Source organism: Pongo pygmaeus, chromosome 6, assembly GCF_028885625.2.
Source record: "Pongo pygmaeus isolate AG05252 chromosome 6, NHGRI_mPonPyg2-v2.0_pri, whole genome shotgun sequence".
Taxonomy (NCBI): Eukaryota; Metazoa; Chordata; class Mammalia; order Primates; family Hominidae; genus Pongo; species Pongo pygmaeus.
This window is the reverse complement of record NC_072379.2, coordinates 154,032,965-154,052,141: the sequence shown is the minus strand read 5'-3', so window position 1 is coordinate 154,052,141 and position 19,177 is coordinate 154,032,965. Positions and strand designations below refer to the sequence as shown.

The window sequence follows — 19,177 nt, the reverse complement described above, 5'->3', positions numbered from 1 at the left end:
TCTGTGGAGCTCTGGTTCTATGCTTCTGGGCTCAGAGTCAAGCCAGTGAGACCCCATCCCACCTGCACAGCCTTCTGTTCCCAATTCCTGGGAGGAGGCCTCTGTCTTGTACCTGTTTGGCCCCAGAGGGATTCTTCCCATGAGCTTCCTGCTACGGCCCAGCCTTGGCAGCAGCCGCTTGGTGCTCTGGGCCTCAGTGCTCCGGGCCAGTGCTGCCTGGGTCCCTGCCTCACCCTTGCTGGGACCTCACCCCGCACTGTGGTCTTCTGCTTCCCCCACGAAGTGTCTGGGGTCCTTCCGGTTTCTGGACCTCAACCAGCAGCAGGACGCCTGCAGGCCGTGGGCTTGTTGCTTGTTAGATGGAAATTCTTGTCTGTCTGGATTTTACCTCAAGCCATAATGTCAAGAGTGGAGTTAGAGAAATTTTTAGACATTTTCTACTAAAGAGGAGAAAATATAATTTCTTTTCTCAACCCTGATGAGTTCCTGGTCGAGACACTGTCACTGTCCTGAAAATGAAAGTCAGATGAACAAGAGGAAAACCAGAAGAGGTTTCCTGGCGTGTGCTGTGCCCTCCACGTGGTGGGGGCCTCGGTTCGGGGGCCTCGGTTCCGGGGCCTCGGTTCGGGGGCCTCGATTCCAGGGCCTCTCAAGGCAGTGGCTTAGGGGCCCTTTTACACAGTATTTTAACAAAGAGCCATAACTCTCAGCATAGTGACCAGGCAAAGGAGAGAGCAGCTCCAGTCTTTTATTTATTTATGGTTTTCTTTTTGAGATGGAGTTTGGCTTATCGCCCAGGCTGGAGTGCAGTGGCGTGATCTTAGCTCACGGCAACCTCTGCCTCCTGGGTTCAAGCGATTACCCTGCCTCAGCCTCCTGAGTAGCTGGGATTACAGGTGTGCGCCACCAGGCCTGGCTAATTTTTGTGTTTTTAGTAGAGACGGGGTTTCACCGTGTTGGCCAGCTGGTCTTGATTGAACTCCTGGCCTCAGGTGATCCGCCCACCTGGGCCTCCCAAAGTGCTGGGATTACAGGCATGAGCCACCGTGCCTGGCCTCCAGTCTTTTAAAACGAGGGAACCTGTGAGAAGGCAATGCAATCTGCCCCCAGAGTCCCTGGCAACGGCTGGGGCCCTCTCTGGGCTGGTGAGCAGGTGCCGTCCCCAGGAAGGAAGGTGGATGTCCTGGCACCTGGCAAACAGGGGCAGAGGCAGACAGTCCCTGCGTTTTCAGTGTCTTTCACTTAGCAGGTCTCAATATTTTGGGGATAACTATTTTGGCTTCCTCCACGAGCTATGTGAACAATGAATAAATAAAAATGAGGCATTTCTGTTGCTCCTTAGCACATGGCCCAGGGTGTCTGTGTGTGTACACACGAGCACATAGGACCCAAAAGAAAAAATGGTGAAGAAAATCCCAAGTTGAGCCCAGAGACAACCTGTCTCTAGGAGACAGGAGCCCACCGGCCCTAGTCGGGTTTACACAGCTGCCCGCCGCCTTCCACAGGGGTGGGACGAGCTCCCTTCCACAGCTCATCTCAGCTGCTTGTGGGAGGCTGGCCCTGTGGGCTCCTCGGTGAGGATATGGTGGCAGTGGACAGGGGATCTGTGGGAGTGGGAGGAGTCAGGCTAATGCATCAGCCTCATGATTTTAGGTTTCTGATCAAATTGGGCTATTTCTTTCTGATGAATGAAAATGCAACCCTCGTTCCTAGGGAGAGATGAGGGAGGCTTTCTATGGCTTGGTGCCATTGGGCATCAGCTTCCTAAGAAAGTCTGCGCTTTGGCAGCGGCTCTAAGCTTTGCCGTTGTCCACACGCTCCCATTCTTTGAGCTTCGGTGGTTTAGGAGTTGGCATTATGGACTCTTTTTCCAGAACAGGTCCTGCCTTGTTTTGGAGCAGATGGTTGGGCCCGTTCCTTCTTTTTAGGGCACGACGTGTGTGTGAAACACCTTTGCCCTCTAATTCCTGTGCTCTTCGGGGAAGATGCCAGGCAGATCCAAGTGTCGAAGGGGAGCCTGAGGGTGCTGCGACCTTCCCCTGGGCCTGCCCTTGATGGCGGGGAGGCCCCGGGCTTCCAAACCTCCCTGGGAGGAGATAGAGCAGGTGGGGCGAGGAAAGAGCAGGAGATGGCGGGGGAAGCCACACACAAATGGAAAAGACCCAAAGGAGGAGGTCTGGGAAGCCAGGAGAGCCCTCATGCCCCTACCCAGGAAGCCAGGCCCACTCCACTCCAGAGCGCAGCCTGGGCTGGCTTCCGTGTCCTGGGAGTCTTCTGTGGCTGGCACTGCCTGCTGCTGACCCAGCAGCCACCCACCCATCCTCCTTCCACACCGAACCCCAGCGTTCCCTTGTCACCCCACATCCTCTGCTCAGGGGCTGACCACACACTGGTGTCAGGCGGACCCACTTGGTCTCTGAGGGGCTGCTTGCACCTCTCTTACTGGTGTCAGGTTCTGGCATGGGCAGGGGAGGGCCAGGGAGATGGAAGGAGAGGTTTGCTGTCTGCTTCTGGGGAGACTTTCCTTCCTTTCTGGAAGTTTCTTTTTTTTTTTTTATTATTATACTTCAGGTTTTACGGTACATGTGCGCAATGTGCAGGTAAGTTACATATGTGTACATGTGCCATGCTGGTGCGCTGCACCCACTAACTCGTCATCTAGCATTAGGTATGTCTCCCAATGCTATCCCTCCCCCCTCCCCCCACCCCCCAACAGTCCCCGAAGTGTGATGTTCCCCTTCCTGTGTCCATGTGTTCTCATTGTTCAATTCCCACCTATGAGTGAGAATATGCGGTGTTTGGTTTTTTGTTCTTGTGATAGTTTACTGAGAATGATGATTTCCAATTTCATCCATGTCCCTACAAAGGACATGAACTCATCATTTTTTATGGCTGCATAGTATTCCATGGTGTATATGTGCCACATTTTCTTAATCCAGTCTATCATTGTTGGACATTTGGGTTGGTTCCAAGTCTTTGCTATTGTGAATAATGCCGCAATAAACATACGTGTGCATGTGTCTTTATAGCAGCATGATTTATAGTCCTTTGGGTATATACCCAGTAATGGGATGGCTGGGTGGAATGGAATTTCTAGTTCTAGATCCCTGAGGAATCGCCACACTGACTTCCACAAGGGTTGAACTAGTTTACAGTCCCACCAACAGTGTAAAAGTGTTCCTATTTCTCCACATCCTCTCCAGCACCTGTTGTTTCCTGACTTTTTAATGATTGCCATTCTAACTGGTGTGAGATGGTATCTCATTGTGGTTTTGATTTGCATTTCTCTGATGGCCAGTGATGGTGAGCATTTTTTCATGTGTTTTTTGGCTGCATAAATGTCTTCTTTTGAGAAGTGTCTGTTCATGTCCTTCGCCCACTTTTTGACGGGGTTGTTTGTTTTTTTCTTGTAAATTTGTTGGAGTTCATTGTAGATTCTGGATATTAGCCCTTTGTCAGATGAGTATGTTGGGAAAATTTTCTCCCATTTTGTAGGTTGCCTGTTCACTCTGATGGTAGTTTCCTTTGCTGTGCAGAAGCTCTTGAGTTTAATTAGATCCCATTTGTCAATTTTGGCTTTTGTTGCCATTGCTTTTGGTGTTTTAGACATGAAGTCCTTGCCCATGCCTATGTCCTGAATGGTAATGCCTAGGTTTTCTTCTAGGGTTTTTATGGTTTTAGGTCTAACATTTAAGTCTTTAATCCATCTTGAATTGATTTTTGTGTAAGGTGTAAGGAAGGGATCCAGTTTCAGCTTTCTACATATGGCTGGCCAGTTTTCCCAGCACCATTTATTAAATAGGGAATCCTTTCCCCATTTTCTCAGGTTTTTTCTCAGGTTTGTCAAACATCAGATAGTTGTAGATATGTGGCATTATTTCTGACGGCTCTGTTCTGTTCCATTGGTCTATATCTCTCTTTTGGTACCAGTACCATGCTGTTTTGGTTACTGTAGCCTTGTAGTATAGTTTGAAGTCAGGTAGTGTGATGCCTCCAGCTTTGTTCTTTTGACTTAGGATTGACTTGGCGATGCGGGCTCTTTTTTGGTTCCATATGAACTTTAAAGTAGTTTTTTCCAATTCTGTGAAGAAAGTCATTGGTAGCTTGATGGGGATGGCATTGAATCTGTAAATTACCTTGGGAAGGATGGCCATTTTCACGATATTGATTCTTCCTACCCATGAGCATGGAATGTTCTTCCATTTGTTTGTATCCTCTTTTATTTCCTTGAGCAGTGGTTTGTAGTTCTCCTTGAAGAGGTCCTTCACATCCATTGTAAGTTGGATTCCTAGGTATTTTATTCTCTTTGAAGCAATTGTGAATGGGAGTTCACTCATGATTTGGCTCTCTGTTTGTCTGTTATTGATGTATAAGAATGCTTGTGATTTTTGTACATTGATTTTGTATCCTGAGACTTTGCTGAAGTTGCTTATCAGCTTAAGGAGATTTTGGGCTGAGACAATGGGGTTTTCTAGATATACAATCATGTCGTCTGCAAACAGGGACAATTTGACTTCCTCTTTTCCTAATTGAATACCCTTGATTTCCTTCTCCTGCCTAATTGCCCTGGCCAGAACTTGCAACACTATGTTGAATAGAAGTGGTAAGAGAGGGCATCCCTGTCTTCTGCCAGTTTTCAAAGGGAATGCTTCCAGTTTTTGCCCATTCAGTATGATATTGGCTGTGGGTTTGTCATAGATAGCTCTTATGATTTTGAGATACGTCCCATCAATACCTAATTTATTGAGAGTTTTTAGCATGAAGGGTTGTTGAATTTTGTCAAAGGCCTTTTCTGCATCTATTGAGATAATCATGTGGTTTTTGTCTTTGGTTCTGTTTATATGCTGGATTACATTTATTGATTTGCATATATTGAACCAGCCTTGCATCCCAGGGATGAAGCCCACTTGATCATAATGGATAAGCTTTTTGATGTGCTGCTGGATTCTGTTTGCCAGTATTTTATTGAGGATTTTTGCATCAATGTTCATCAAGGATATTGGTCTAAAATTCTCTTTTTTTGTTGTGTCTCTGCCAGGCTTTGGTATCAGGATGATGCTGGCCTCATAAAATGAGTTAGGGAGGATTCCCTCTTTCTCTATTGATTGGAATAGTTTCAGAAGGAATGGTACCAGCTCCTCCTTGTACCTCTGGTAGAATTCGGCTGTGAACCCATCTGGTCCTGGACTTTTTTTGGTTGGTAAGCTATTGATTATTGCCACAATTTCAGCTCCTGTTATTGGTCTATTCAGAGATTCAACTTCTTCCTGGTTTAGTCTTGGGAGGGTGTATGTGTTGAGGAATTTATCCATTTCTTCTAGATTTTCTAGTTTATTTGTGTAGAGGTGTTTGTAATATTCTCTGATGGTAGTTTGTATTTCTGTGGGATTGGTGGTGATATCCCCTTTATCATTTTTTATTGCATCTATTTGATTCTTCTCTCTTTTTTTCTTTATTACTCTTGCTAGCGGTCTATCAGTTTTGTTGATCCTTTCAAAAAACCAGCTCCTGGATTCATTAATTTTTTGAAGGGTTTTTTGTGTCTCTATTTCCTTCAGTTCTGCTCTGATTTTAGTTATTTCTTGCCTTCTGCTAGCTTTTGAATGTGTTTGCTCTTGCTTTTCTAGTTCTTTTAATTGTGATGTTAGGGTGTCAATTTTGGATCTTTCCTCCTTTCTCTTGTGGGCATTTAGTGCTATAAATTTCCCTCTACACACTGCTTTGAATGCATCCCAGAGATTCTGGTATGTTGTGTCTTGGTTCTCGTTGGTTTCAAAGAACATCTTTATTTCTGCCTTCATTTCGTTATGTACCCAGTAGTCATTCAGGAGCAGGTTGTTCAGTTTCCATGTAATTGAGCGGTTTTGAGTGAGATTCTTAATCCTGAGTTCTAGCTTGATTGCACTGTGATCTGAGAGATAGTTTGTTATAATTTCTGTTCTTTTACATTTATTGAGGAGAGCTTTACTTCCAAGTATATGGTCAATTTTGGAATAGGTGTGGTATGGTGCTGAAAAAAATGTATATTCTGTTGATTTGGGGTGGAGAGTTCTGTAGATGTCTATTAGGTCCGCTTGGTGCAGAGCTGAGTTCAATTCCTGGGTATCCTTGTTGACTTTCTGTCTCGTTGATCTGTCTAATGTTGACAGTGGGGTGTTAAAGTCTCCCATTATTAATGTGTGGGAGTCTAAGTCTCTTTGTAGGTCACTCAGGACTTGCTTTATGAATCTGGGTGCTCCTGTATTGGATGCATATATATTTAGGATAGTTAGCTCTTCTTGTTGAATTAATCCCTTTACCATTATGTAATGGCCTTCTTTGTCTCTTTTGATCTTTGTTGGTTTAAAGTCTGTTTTATCAGAGACTAGGATTGCAACCCCTGCCTTTTTTTGTTTTCCATTTGCTTGGTAGATCTTCCTCCATCCTTTTATTTTGAGCCTATGTGTGTCTCTGCACGTGAGATGGGTTTCCTGAATACAGCACATTGATGGGTCTTGAGTCTTTATCCAATTTGCCAGTCTGTGTCTTTTAATTGGAGCATTTAGTCCATTTACATTTAAAGTTAATATTGTTATGTGTGAATGTGATCCTGTCATTATGATGTTAGCTGGTTATTTTGCTCGTTAGTTGATGCAGTCTCTTCCTAGTCTTGATGGTCTTTACATTTTGGCATGATTTTGCAGTGGCTGGTACTGGTTGTGCCTTTCCATGTTTAGAGCTTCCTTCAGGAGCTCTTTTAGGGCAGGCCTGGTGGTGACAAAATCTCTCAGCATTTGCTTGTCTGTAAAGTATTTTATTTCTCCTTCACTTATGAAGCTTAGTTTGGCTGGATATGAAATTCTGGGTTGAAAATTCTTTTCTTTAAGAATGTTGAATATTGGCCCCCACTCTCTTCTGGCTTGTAGGGTTTCTGCCGAGAGATCCGCTGTTAGTCTGATGGGCTTCCCTTTGATGGTAACCCGACCTTTCTCTCTGGCTGCCCTTAACATTTTTTCCTTCATTTCAACTTTGGTGAATCTGACAATTATGTGTCTTGGAGTTGCTCTTCTCGAGGAGTATCTTTGTGGCGTTCTCTGTATTTCCTGAATCTGAATGTTGGCCTGCCTTGCTAGATTGGGGAAGTTCTCCTAGATAATATCCTGCAGAGTGTTTTCCAACTTGTTTCCATTCTCCCCTTCACTTTCAGGTACACCAATCAGACGTAGATTTGGTCTTTTCACATAGTCCCACATTTCTTGGAGGCTTTGCTCGTTTCCTTTTATTCTTTTTTCTCTAAACTTCCCTTCTCGCTTCATTTCATTCATTTCATCTTCCAGGGCTGACACCCTTTCTTCCATTTGATTGCATCGGCTCCTGAGGCTTCTGCATTCTTCATGTAGTTCTCGAGCCTTGGTTTTCAGCTCCATCAGCTCCTTTAAGCACTTCTCTGTATTGGTTATTCTAGTTATACAATCTTCTAAATTTTTTGCAAAGTTTTCAACTTCTTTGCCTTTGGTTTGAATATCCTCCCGTAGCTCGGAGTAATTTGATCGTCTGAAGCCTTCTTCTCTCAGCTCGTCAAAGTCATTCTCCGTCCAGTTTTGTTCCGTTGCTGGTGAGGAACTGCGTTCCTTTGGAGGAGGAGAGGTACTCTGCTTTTTAGAGTTTCCAGTTTTTCTGCTCTGTTTTTTCCCCATCTTTGTGGTTTTATCTACTTTTGGTCTTTGATGATGGTGATGTACAGATGGGTTTTTGGTGTGGATGTCCTTTCTGTTAGTTTTCCTTCTAACAGACAGGACCTTCAGCTGCAGGTCTGTTGGAGTACCTGGCCGGCCGTGTGAGGTGTCAGTCTGCCCCTGCTGGAGGGTGCCTCCCAGTTAGGCTGCTCGGGGGACAGGGGTCAGGAACCCACTTGAGGAGGCAGTCTGCCCGTTGTCAGATCTCCAGCTGCGTGCTAGGAGAACCACTGCTCTCCTCAAAGCTGTCAGACAGGGACATTTAAGTCTGCAGAGGTTACTGCTGTCTTTTTGTTTGTCTGTGCCCTGCCCCCAGAGGTGGAGCCTACAGAGGCAGGCAGGCCTCCTTGAGCTGTGGTGGGCTCCACCCAGTTCAAGCTTCCCGGCTGCTTTGTTTACCTAAGCGAGCCTGGGCAATGGCGGGCGCCCCTCCCCCAGCCTCGCTGCCGACTTGCTGTTTGATCTCAGACTGCTATGCTAGCAAACAGCGAGACTCCGTGGGCGTAGGACCCTCTGAGCCAGGTGCGGGCTATAATCTCCTGGGGCACCGTTTCCTAAGCCTGTCAGAAAAGCACAGTATTCGGGTGGGAGTGGCCCGATTTTCCAGGTGCCATCTGTCACCCCTGGAAAGGGAACTCCCTGACCCCTTGTGCTTCCCGAGTGAGGCAATGCCTCGCCCCTGCTTCGGCTGGCGCACGGTGCACTCACCCACTGACCTGCGCCCACTGTCTGGTATTCCCTAGTGAGATGAACACGGTACCTCAGATGGAAATGCAGAAATCACCTGTCTTCTGCGTCGCTCACGCTGGGAGCTGTAGACCAGAGCTGTTCCTATTCGGCCATCTTGGCTCCTCCCCTCCCTTTCTGGAAGTTTCTAAAAGTGGTTCCCTCCCCAACCTGCTGGAGGTAGATGAAGAAGCATGGAGCCAGGTGCTACTGAGGGCCATTCTGTGACCTGAGGGCGTGGCTTAGGATGAGACCATCATGGCTGGCTGGGCGGAGACACGGAGAGAGCCTGGGTCTTTGGTGACATTGTTGGTGTCTGGATTCATCAACCCTGAGGCCTGGCATCCCTGTGTCTTTCATAGCCAGTATAGTTCCTTATTTGAGGGGTGTGTGTGTGTGTGTGTGTGTGTGTGTGCACACATGTGTTGTTGTAGTCATTGACTTCCAGGCAAAGGCATCCTGGCAGACACTCCTTCCCTGAGTATCTGAGTCCTGAGAGCTCTCCCACTCTGTATTTCCCATCTGCAACACGGGTTTCTGAAGCAATTGCTCTGTCTGCCATCACCTAGCTCATAGCTCCCTGGAGGAGGAGAGGGGCCATTCATTCACACATTCATTGTTTTCCATTGAAAGACCATTTACTGAGTACATAGCAGGGGCCATCAATCCTTTTCAAAATGAGAAGAAATGTTTTGAAAGTCAGTTGAGTAAAAATTTCCAAACACACAAAGCACCCTGGTATAATAAGTACAGAGATGCCAGGTTTCCTATCGCCCTCCAGTCAATAAACATGTACTGAAGTGGGCTCTGTGCTCCACCCTCCTTATGTGCCCGGGTTCAGCCTCACGCTCCCCTGCCCATGATGGTGATGATCACGGTCATGGCGGGGGTCCCTGGTAGATGCGCTTCTCCCTGCCTTCTTGTCATTCCCAGAACCTGAGTCCACAGTCTGTTGAGTTGTTCCTGCAGCATCTCTAAGGGATGAAGTTATAAGAGTAAGCGCTGCAGTCCTCTGTGCCATCAGACTGTGAAAACTCCTTCTCCAAAATGAGCCTGAAGGCCAGCTGCAGCCAGGCGCAGTGTCTTGATGTCTTTTTTTATTTCCAGTGCAACAATAAGATTGAATAAGTCATTTGAAGCATCTGCCCCTTGGTGCTAAGCCTCCTTTTGTTTTCTGTGATGTCGGTTGCTCTTGCTGAGTCAGTGATAGGGATGCACAGGAATGACAGAACAAAAGCCTGCCCTTCCTCAGAGCCGGGGAGGGCATTCTGGCCCCACCTGGATGTGCATGGAGGTCCTGCTCTCAGTAACGAGGGTGACCCATTTCCACGGATCCAGCCCCATTCATATTCCTTCCCTTTTTCTGTCCTTCCTTCCTGATCTTGCCTCCCCTTGGGATAAATGGCAAAGACACACATGGACACTGGCCCAGGTCAGTGACCACAGTGCAGAAAAGCCAAGCAGACCCAAATGGCAATTTCTAGCCCCTTGTTTTAGTCAACTCAACAATCTACCCTGCAGTGGGAAAACTAGTTAAAAACGTCCCTAGGAGAAGATTCCTAAGTTTCCTTTGAAACTTGCTTTGGAAGGGCCAAGAGATTTTAGGTAAGAGCAAATTGCATGCAAAATGTGTGCACGGAGAAAAAGCATTCCTGCACTGTGACTGCGGCGCTGCCCCCATGAGGAGCCCCGGCCCCTCCCGGCCTCTCCTGCTTCCCAGGCGGATGCTCACCGCACGGCCTCCATCTGGTCCTTCTCCTCCAGCAAGCCTAGCCGCCGCCTCACTTCGTGCAGGAGCTTGGTGCCTTGGAAGCCGCTGCCACGGCCGTCACACTTTACCACCACCGTGCCATGGCTGCTGATCATCACCGTCTCCCAGCTCACCTCGAACTTCTCAGCCACGCTCTGGCTCCCTGGGGTACCATCCCTGGAAAGAGAGTCCTGGGCTCAGCAGGCCTGCTGCGTGGTGGGTGGCGGCTGGTCTAGCAGCCGCCACGTCAGATGACCCCGTAAGGGATTTTTACCCATGACCCAGCTGCCACACGCTCGACTCCATACCCCAGATTCTGCTGCTGCCCCGGGCAGGTGAGCCAGGTGTTATCCACACCCCATAAGGTGAGGAGGAAGAGGAGAACTCCAAGAGCCTAGGGCACCCAGGGCCATCCCTAAACACACCGGCGCTGTCTGGGACGGCCACCAAAGGGCATCTATTTGGTAAGGGAAACAATACAAATCCTCCCAACTTCTCTCTGTGGGCGACTTTCCCTACACAGCAAGAAGGTTGCTCTTTCCTGGGTTCTAGATGCCCCAGGCTGTGCCCCTCAGTACCCATCACAAGTGACAAGGCCACGCTGACTCTAACCACATCCCTGGCTTGAGGACGGGGTCTGTCTCTTGTTAAGTTGGAAGTAACAGCAAACCCGCCATATGGGTGGCCTTTCTCCCTCCCTCTCCTTGGGGGTCGAAGAGCCGTTGGCTCTAGGCAGTGTGGCCTCCGACCTGGGCTGGCGGCTCCCACTGTGCTCTCCTCCCAGCTCCTCATTTGCTAGCCCGGCACTGCTGGCTGAAAGGCATCCATGGTGGCGCATTTGGACCACGGGATTCGACCAGCACCACAAACAGGGCTGTTTTCTTTTTCCTCAAACAGGGCTGTTCCCTCCCTCCCTCCCTCCCTCCCCTCCGTCTTTCCTTCTCTCTCTCTCTTTCTTTTCTTCTTTTTTTGCTTTTGTTTGAGACAGGGTCTCACTCTGTCGGCCAGGCTGGAGTGCAGTGGCACAATCTTGGTTCACTGCAGCCTTGGCCTCTGGGGCTCAAGCAATCCTCCCACTTTTGGCTTCCAAATAGCTGAGACCACAGGCATGTGCCACCATGCCTGGCTAATTAAAAGAAAAATCTGCTAATCTACAGAGATGGGGTCTTGCTATGTTGCCCAGGCTGGGAACAGGGCCATTTTCTACGCAGGACTGGTTGTTCCTCATTGACCAGCATACTCATGGGTGTGAGGAGGTTTTTAAGTGATTTTCCCTCTTGCCGGGAAAAGGATGGACAGGAGAGAAAGTCAGCCCCAGGTCCAGCCTGTCTCCCTGGAACAACAGCAGGGAGCAGTGCCCCTCCTGAGAGTGGATCCAGCCAGGTGACTGCTTCGACTACCAGCACTGTCCCAGCTGTCCGCCAAGGACTGAGGAGTGGGGTGAGGGGGCAGGAAGAGCGGGCCAGGAGCGGCACGCTGGAGTGCTGCCTGCTTAGGGTCCTGGTCGGTCATTGTGCTGCTCTATGTCGAGTGTGTGTTTGTTTTCTTTTGGATTTTTAAAATTTGAAGCAGGGGCTCAGGGACTCCAGATCTCCTTGCTATCACATTTGATGTCATAGCGAGAAACAAAAAGACACAGCCTCCAAGGCAAGCTAGTGAGGCCACAGTGAGTGTGCACCCAGGGATTGGGGTTGCCTGGCTGGTCCCGTCTGAGCTCAGCAGAGCTCAGCTGTCTCCACTGGGCATGACCACTTTTACCTCTGAAGGGAAAGTGAATCTTTTTGTAAACTGAAAAGTTTTTGGGGATTTCCTTTAAGATCACTGAAGAAACCAGTGTGCAGGGGAAGAAAGCTGGTTTGGAAGCCGTTAGCATCCTGGAGAAAGTGGGGAAAATCTGGTGTAGTAAGAGAAACGAGGCAGGAAACGTGTGTGGTGTGTGTGCACGTGTGTGGGATGTGTGGGTGTGTGGGTCTGTGTGGGGGTGTGGGTGTGTATAGATGTGTGTGTGTGCATGTGTGTATACACATACGTGTGCATATGGGTGTGCATATGTGTGTGCTGCATGTGGATGTGCATGCACACGTGTGTATGTGTGTGCACATGTGTGTATGTGTGCATGTGGGTATGCATATTGCTTATGCGTGCAGGTGTGTGTGTGTGCATCTGTGTGTGTGCATGTGTGCACATGTGGATGTGCATGTGTGTGTGCCTATGTGTGTGGGTGCGTGTGTGTGCATGTGTGTGCCTGTGGGTGTGTGTGCATGTGGGTATGCATGTGTGTGTTTATGTATGCAGGTGCATGTGTGCATGTGTGTGTGTGGATGCATGTGTGTGCGTGTGTGGATGCATGTGTGTGTGTGCATATGGGCACATGTGGGTGTGTGTGCATGTGCATGTGCCTGTATGTGGCTGCGTGTGTCTGCATGTGGCTGAGTGTACATGCGTGGCTGCTGGGAGAGTGTGAAAGCAGCCCAGATATTAAGGAAAGTGGGTTAATTGCAAAACGGAATCAGCTATTGGAATCTGTGCCCTGGGGCGTTTCTATAATGGAAACTTTTTACTATTTAGGGACTCAGCCCTCAGGAAGGAAGCTGGGCAAGACACCAGGGTTAATCAGAGCTCCATCAGGTGCCGGCGTTTACTCAGGGGGTCGTTGCACTGGCATCCCTAACACAGCCCAGCACTGGCCTCTGCTTCAGCCGGCTCTCCCAGGCTACAAGGGGCACAGGAGTTTCTCCTGCTCTGTGGTCTTGAAAAGACAGACCAGGAGGTGCATTGGGGCATTTGCTCAACGGTCTGGGTGGCCCCCTCTGCACTGCCTCCCCGTGTGGTATGAGCACGTGGGCATCACCTAGACTCAGGGCTGTCAGGCAGCATTTGAACCTATGCACAGGGCACTGGGCCGGCTCCTGGCACTGAGTTCCCTAATCAGACCCAACACCTTCAAGGCATTTACAGAGCACAAAAAGTTGTTCTGAAAACCCAAACCGGAGGCTTTTATTAATGAACATAAGAAAGAGCTGAAAAAATTCTTTGCTGGCAAAGAAAGGGCATTCAGGGCAATGGCCAGAAATGCCAGCCAGGCTCCTATTTGAGTGAGACCCACGGGCTCAGGGTGCAGGTCCGAGGCTCCAGCCGTCTTGTGTCTCTGTGTCTTGGGACCCCTGCCTGCCTCCGGTGAGCCTGTCAGGCAAGATGCCACTACGATGATCCCAGCAGCCTTGCTTTATGGTCACAGAACCTGAGGCAGCCTGGGGAGAGGCGGTGGGTACACAGCACCCACTTTCCTTTAACCTCTGGGTGTCTCCAAGAATCCTAAAGAACGTGACATTGGGCTAAACGATCTTATGTTTTCAGTTTGCAACAATATCATTTCTCCTGCTTATCTTAAGAGTTCAATATTCCTTTATCATGGGTGTCACAGAGCCCCAGAGCGAGCACCAGGGAAAGACAGACGTGACGATACTTACACTACCAGGAGCAGAGGGTAGTGGGTGGTGTCGGTGAAGGTTGCTGGCTTCAGGATCTGCATGGGCAGGTCTGGGGAGAAGCAGAGCACAGCACGGGTTAGGGGGCAACGCTGGCCACGGGGTATTGGGCATGCCCTTGGGTGACCGTGGGGGTGAGGGTGCTCTGGATGGGGCCTGAGGGGAAGCCCACAGACAGAGACTGGCCCAGGGTTTTCATCCTGAGGACTCTGGCCTGCTGTGTGGCCTTGGGCAAGTCACCCAACCTGTGTGAAACTTCATTTCTCTGAAGCTTCCATTCAGTCTTGCATACGCGAGTGCACTGAATGCACAGAAGACTCGATGGCCTGGGCACTTGCTAGCAGCAGAATTTCAGGAAGGGAAATATGGTGCCCTGAGAGCAGGCAGGCTGCCTGCAGCAACAGTGCATCTCTCAGCATCTGATCAGGGATGCTGGGGATGGATATTTGGGAGCAAGGAGGCAGGGAGAGGAAGAGACAGAGTGTGGGGGGAGACAGGGGGCCGCCTAGAGGGGAGAGGGTGCCGGCCCATGGCTGTGTCTCTGTGGGTCTCGCTGTTGTGCGGAGCCGGTGGCTCTGTGGGTCTCGCTGTTGGCAGGTTTGTGCTGGGTGACTCTGTGGCTCTGCTGCAGCCACAGCTAGAGGAAGCCAGGGAAGGACGGTGCAGCCCACTGGATCCTGCGGCTCCCAAGGTCATTGGATCTGGTCCTCAGCAACGTGAAATCCAGTGGGTGAGGGAGAGTAGGTAGGAACCAAACCTCAAAAACCTGCCTCACTAATTTCTTCTGTGTCCGCTACCTTCCAACAAACCTTCCCATCCAAGTTGAATTTATTTATTGATGTTAACTGCGACCCACATTACCAAAGGCACAGCAATTAAATTGGAATTAGCGGCTTTTCAATACAATTACTACACAGATACACTGCAGGCTTGGGCGGCTGGCTGGGCAGCCAGCTCTGACCCGGCGTCTCATGACTGATTCGGGCTGAATGTTAATGGCTTGCAAATTGGCTCAATGGCCCGGGGACTGGCGGAGAGGCAGGCCTTGGACTTCATCATTTAAATTCCATAAAACATGGTCTGGGCTGCTCCCTGCCACTGATAAGCCCAAGGGCAGCCCTTGGAAACCAGGTTCTGACTGGCTGAAAACATTTCAGGGGAGCCCTTCTGGAAGATGTCCTACTTTTCTAAAAAAATAAAAATAAAAAGAAAGAAAAGCATTAGCCTCTGGTAGCACAAAGTGAAAAAACAAAACCAAGCCAGGTTGATAGGGCTGACATCTTTCAGATTTCCTGCGATCCCTAAGGGGGTCTTCCTGATGCCGGGCTCATACATGCGCCCCACATTGTCTCCTGGCATCTGTACCCACCTACCTTTCAAGGAAACCCCCTGCTCGACAGAGTGTGTGGCAAGGGTGGGAAAGCTGGCTTTGTGCTTCGAAAGGTCTTTTATGCATTTCCTAAGAGGAAGGGATGACAGTCACACACCAGTGCTGCAGGCTTGGGAAGCGTTACTGGGACAGCAGTGGGTAGAGTGGGCTGGAGGAGGAGGCCAGGCCTAAGGAACTCAGAAAGGGATCTTGCCAAGGTGACGGCCTGGCCGCCAAGGCTGCGGAGAAGCCTTGAGCTGAGAACAGAGGAGCTTCAGAGACACGCCAGGGCAATGGTCTCTCCATTGCTGGGATAATACACACATTTCTTTTTTTTTTTTGAGATGGAGTCTCATTCTGTCACCCATGCTGGAGTACAGTGGTGCGATCTCGGCTCACTGCAACCTCTGCCTCCTGGGTTCAAGTGATTCTCCTGCCTCAGCCTCCCCAGTAGCTGGGATTACAAGTGTGCACCACCACACCCAGCTAACTTTTGTATTTTTAGTAGAGACAGAGTTTCACCATGTTGGCCAGGCTGGTCTCGAACTTCTGACCTCAAGTGATCCGCATGCCTCGGCCTCCCAAAGTGCTGGGATTACAGGCGTGAGCCACCGTGACCAGCCATTACACACATTTCTTGGCCAAAGCAGCTTATCACAGCCTCCATTTTTTGTTTGTTTGTTTGTTTGTTTGTTTTTTGAGACAGAGTCTCACTCTGTTGCCAAGGCTGGAGTGCAGTGGCATGATCTCGGCTTACTGCAACTTCTGCCTTCCAGGTTCAAGTGATTCTCGTGCCTCAGCCTCCCAAGTAACTGGGACTACAGGCACGTGCCATCATGCCTGGCTAATTTTTGTATTTTTTTGTAGAGATGGGGTTTTACCACGTTGGCCAGGCTTGTCTTGAACTTCTGACCTCAAGTGATCTGCCCTCCTCAGCTTCCCAAAGTAACGGGAATACAGGCATAAGCCACCATGCCCAGCCCTTGTTTATGGTTTTCTTGAATTTCTCTTCTTCCTCCTCTAGGCTGGGCATGATGGCTGACACCTGTAATCCTGGCACTTTGGGGGACTAAGGCAGGATTGCTTGAGCCCAGTAGTTCAAGACCAGTTTGGGCAACATAGCGAGACCCTGTCTGTACCTAAAAAAAAAGAGAAAGAAAGAATTAGTTGGGCATGTGGCCTGCCTGTGGTCCCAGCTACTCAGGAGGCTGAGGTGGGAGGATCACTTGAGCTCGGGAGGTCAAGGCTGCAGTAACCCAAGATTGTACCACTGCACTCCAGCCTTTCGGACAGAGTGAGACTCTGTCCCACACACAGACACACACAAAATTATTCTGTTTCTTCTAGACCATTCTCTACTCATTTCCTCCATGCCTCCTTCCCTGGCATGGTCACCTTCAGGGCATTTTAAGAGAGACAGCCTTTGGACATGTGAGTGTCTTGGGGGCAGGGGTGGGGTACGGCTGGAGTGGATTTGAAGTGCATCAAAATTCCAGAATGTTCTGACTTTCAAAGGTGAACACAATGTCCAGAAAAGTTGTGATAGAGCATAGCTTCCTATGGCCAAATGGCGGGGCCAGGAGTTTTTGGCCCAGGCCTGTGGTGGGCTGCAGGGAGGGCGTAGTGAGCATGCGGGAGTGAGGGTCCCTGTGCAGGGCCCACACCTGGGCTGTCCTGCAGGCTGGGACTCCAGGGCAGCCTTCAGACTCAGCCACAGTGAACTGCACTTGCTCTTGCCTAAGCCCCCTCGCGTTGCCCTCTTCTCTGGATTGCACTCTCTCCTCTTGTGAGCCCACCTGATGCTGACTCCAGGGACCATGTTCAAGTCCCACGTTCCATGAGCATTCCCACACATCCCCAGCCCAGTCTCATGCTCTTCTCTGAATTCTTGTGCTGTTTGCTTTCTGTTCTACGCAACACAGCTTTGTAGCATGTACTGTTTGGGGGACCTGTTTTTGTTTCGTGGGGTGAGCCTTGGTTCATGCTCTTGGGAGCTGAGTCTGTTAGGTGGTTGTGTCTCCTCTAAGCTGCTGAGCACAAGGGGGCTGCCAGCGAATACTCCAGGCCCCAGGCGACACGCCACTGTCTAGTGTCAGGGAAGGGCAGACAAAGAGATTCCAGAGACAGCCTGGGGATGGCAAACGCAAGGTGTGTGGCTCCTCCCCGCTGCCCTTTCAGCTCAGTGTTACTTATCAGCCTCAACACGCTTTCCCCTGAGCTCTGGAAACCTTCCCTTTCAACAAAGAGCTCCTACAGTTACTATCAGTCAGTCAGAGTTTGCATAGGAGGGAAACCCGTTTACAGCCTCAGAGGTGATGGGTAAGTGGTGTCTGCATGAGTGACTCAAAGACAACTTCAAGGTTTGAAGTCTCAGTTCTTTGACACCAACCTACCACAAAAAGGCTGCTATGCATAGATGTGGGGAAGTATGGAGGGGGACAGAGTTCTGGGGGAAGACAGTGAAATCCGCTGTGGGCATTTTACACTTGGGGTTTCCAAGGGTAACGACCTGGTAGGCAGTGAGGACACGGGGCCAGCCGGGTTGACTTGGGAGCCATCTGCGCAGAGGTGGGAGTTGAGGCTCCGAGGCTCTGCCTCCCTCCTGGAGCTGTGAGTCTAGGTCCAGCTAATGCTCTGGGGTGTTTAGTGCTTAGCAACACCTAGCACAGAGTTAGTGCCCAGGAGAACTTACTGAATGACTGGAGGGACAGTTCAAGGAAAGAAGGGCACAGGCAGAGAAAGGCAGAGAGAAGCATTTCCTAGGGAGTAACAATACTCAAACCTCCTCACGTAAACCCTGGCTGCAAGGACACCCCTTATCAGCCCATAATCCGTCAGCTGATGAGGCAGGAAGGACTTCAGATGGCACAGAAAGGGAATTTCCAGAGGGAAGAGGTTTTTCTGGATAGTGTCTTGACACGGTCACCAAAGAAGGAGAGCGTTGGAGTCTGCGATCTTGCTTTGAAGCAATTGTCAGCGTCTCAGGGAGAGAGATCCTGTGCCCTGCTTTTTTTGGTTTTGTCACCAGAGTGAGCATCTTGGTTCTGAACACAAGACACTCCATGCCAGAGGAGCTGAGGGGCAAAGATACACCCCTGTGCTCAGGGAGCTTTCCTTGCACGGCGCCTGCTGCTGATGACTGCACTGTGTCACAGCCCATGTTTTCTTTTTCTTTTTCTTTCTTTTTAAAGGGGAAAAACGTAGTACTTACTATAATCATCAATCTCGATGTTCCTGTATTCCACTTTAGGCATCTGTCGGTCATTTATGGCCTTCTTGACATGTTCATTTGTTTCTAGGTCAAATATTTCTGAAAGAGAGGAAACAGGGACACGCTGAGATGCAGTGGTCACTCACGGAGGACCTCTGCGGGCTGTGGCTTTTCATGTGCGTAACAGCTACTTTCATCAGCCTCAGAGGTGATTATTATTATTTCTAGTGTACAGACCAAGAAACTGGGCATTAAAAAACACGCTCAAGTTATGCGCTCAAAAGCCTAGACTCAAATCTGGAATTTGGGCGGATTAAAGATTCTCCCCACCGTCTTAGGCTTTCTCCTTCCCCCACCAGAGGTTTTTGTTCTCCGTGGCGTCACACGCACAGCTTTTGGTATGATTCTTCCCATGACTGCTGGTTTTAAGAAAACCTACATTACACATCTGTTAGGACAAATGGTTTTCCAAAAATTGTGGCCATAATAACCAGAAAAGGAAAGGTGGGTAGAAACTAGGGTATCATCTTTATTAAATGTTCCCAGAAATAAAATGGATTCCGATCTCTCTCCCAAAACAGAAGATAAGCTGGTCTCTGGAGAGACCTTAACTTTGGTGACTGTATTTGTGGACAGTGGAGTCGTGTGAGCCTCGCTTCACACTGCAGTGGGACTGGCTGTCCTCCCTCTGTGGTAGATACCAAGGTCAGTTCTGCACTGTGGTGTGGATGTGCTGGACCTTTGTGCCTCAGGCCGTGACGGCACACACACGGCCTCGTTATCTATTTCTTCAGATGCAAAGAAGTCCCCTGAGGAACCCACTCCATTTGTGTACTGAAATGGCCATTCTACTTCATTTCACCATCTGACGTGTCATTGCGCACATGTACCATAAAACCTAAAGTATAATAATAATAA

At 49.4% G+C, this 19,177-nt stretch overlaps 1 protein-coding gene across 2 annotated transcripts in view; it reads right to left on the bottom strand.

The window, feature by feature from the left end:
* The window catches only part of DPP6 (dipeptidyl peptidase like 6), an 865,911-nt gene that overhangs the window by 13,557 nt on the left and 833,177 nt on the right, over positions 1-19,177 (bottom strand). For both annotated transcript variants that reach the window (XM_054495448.1, XM_054495449.2), the window contains exons 18-20: positions 18,260-18,358; positions 13,662-13,731; positions 10,174-10,368 (exon numbers count right to left, since the gene is read on the bottom strand). In XM_054495448.1, the coding sequence (XP_054351423.1) occupies positions 10,174-10,368; positions 13,662-13,731; positions 18,260-18,358 (364 nt within the window). The remainder of the gene's footprint in view (positions 1-10,173; positions 10,369-13,661; positions 13,732-18,259; positions 18,359-19,177) is intronic.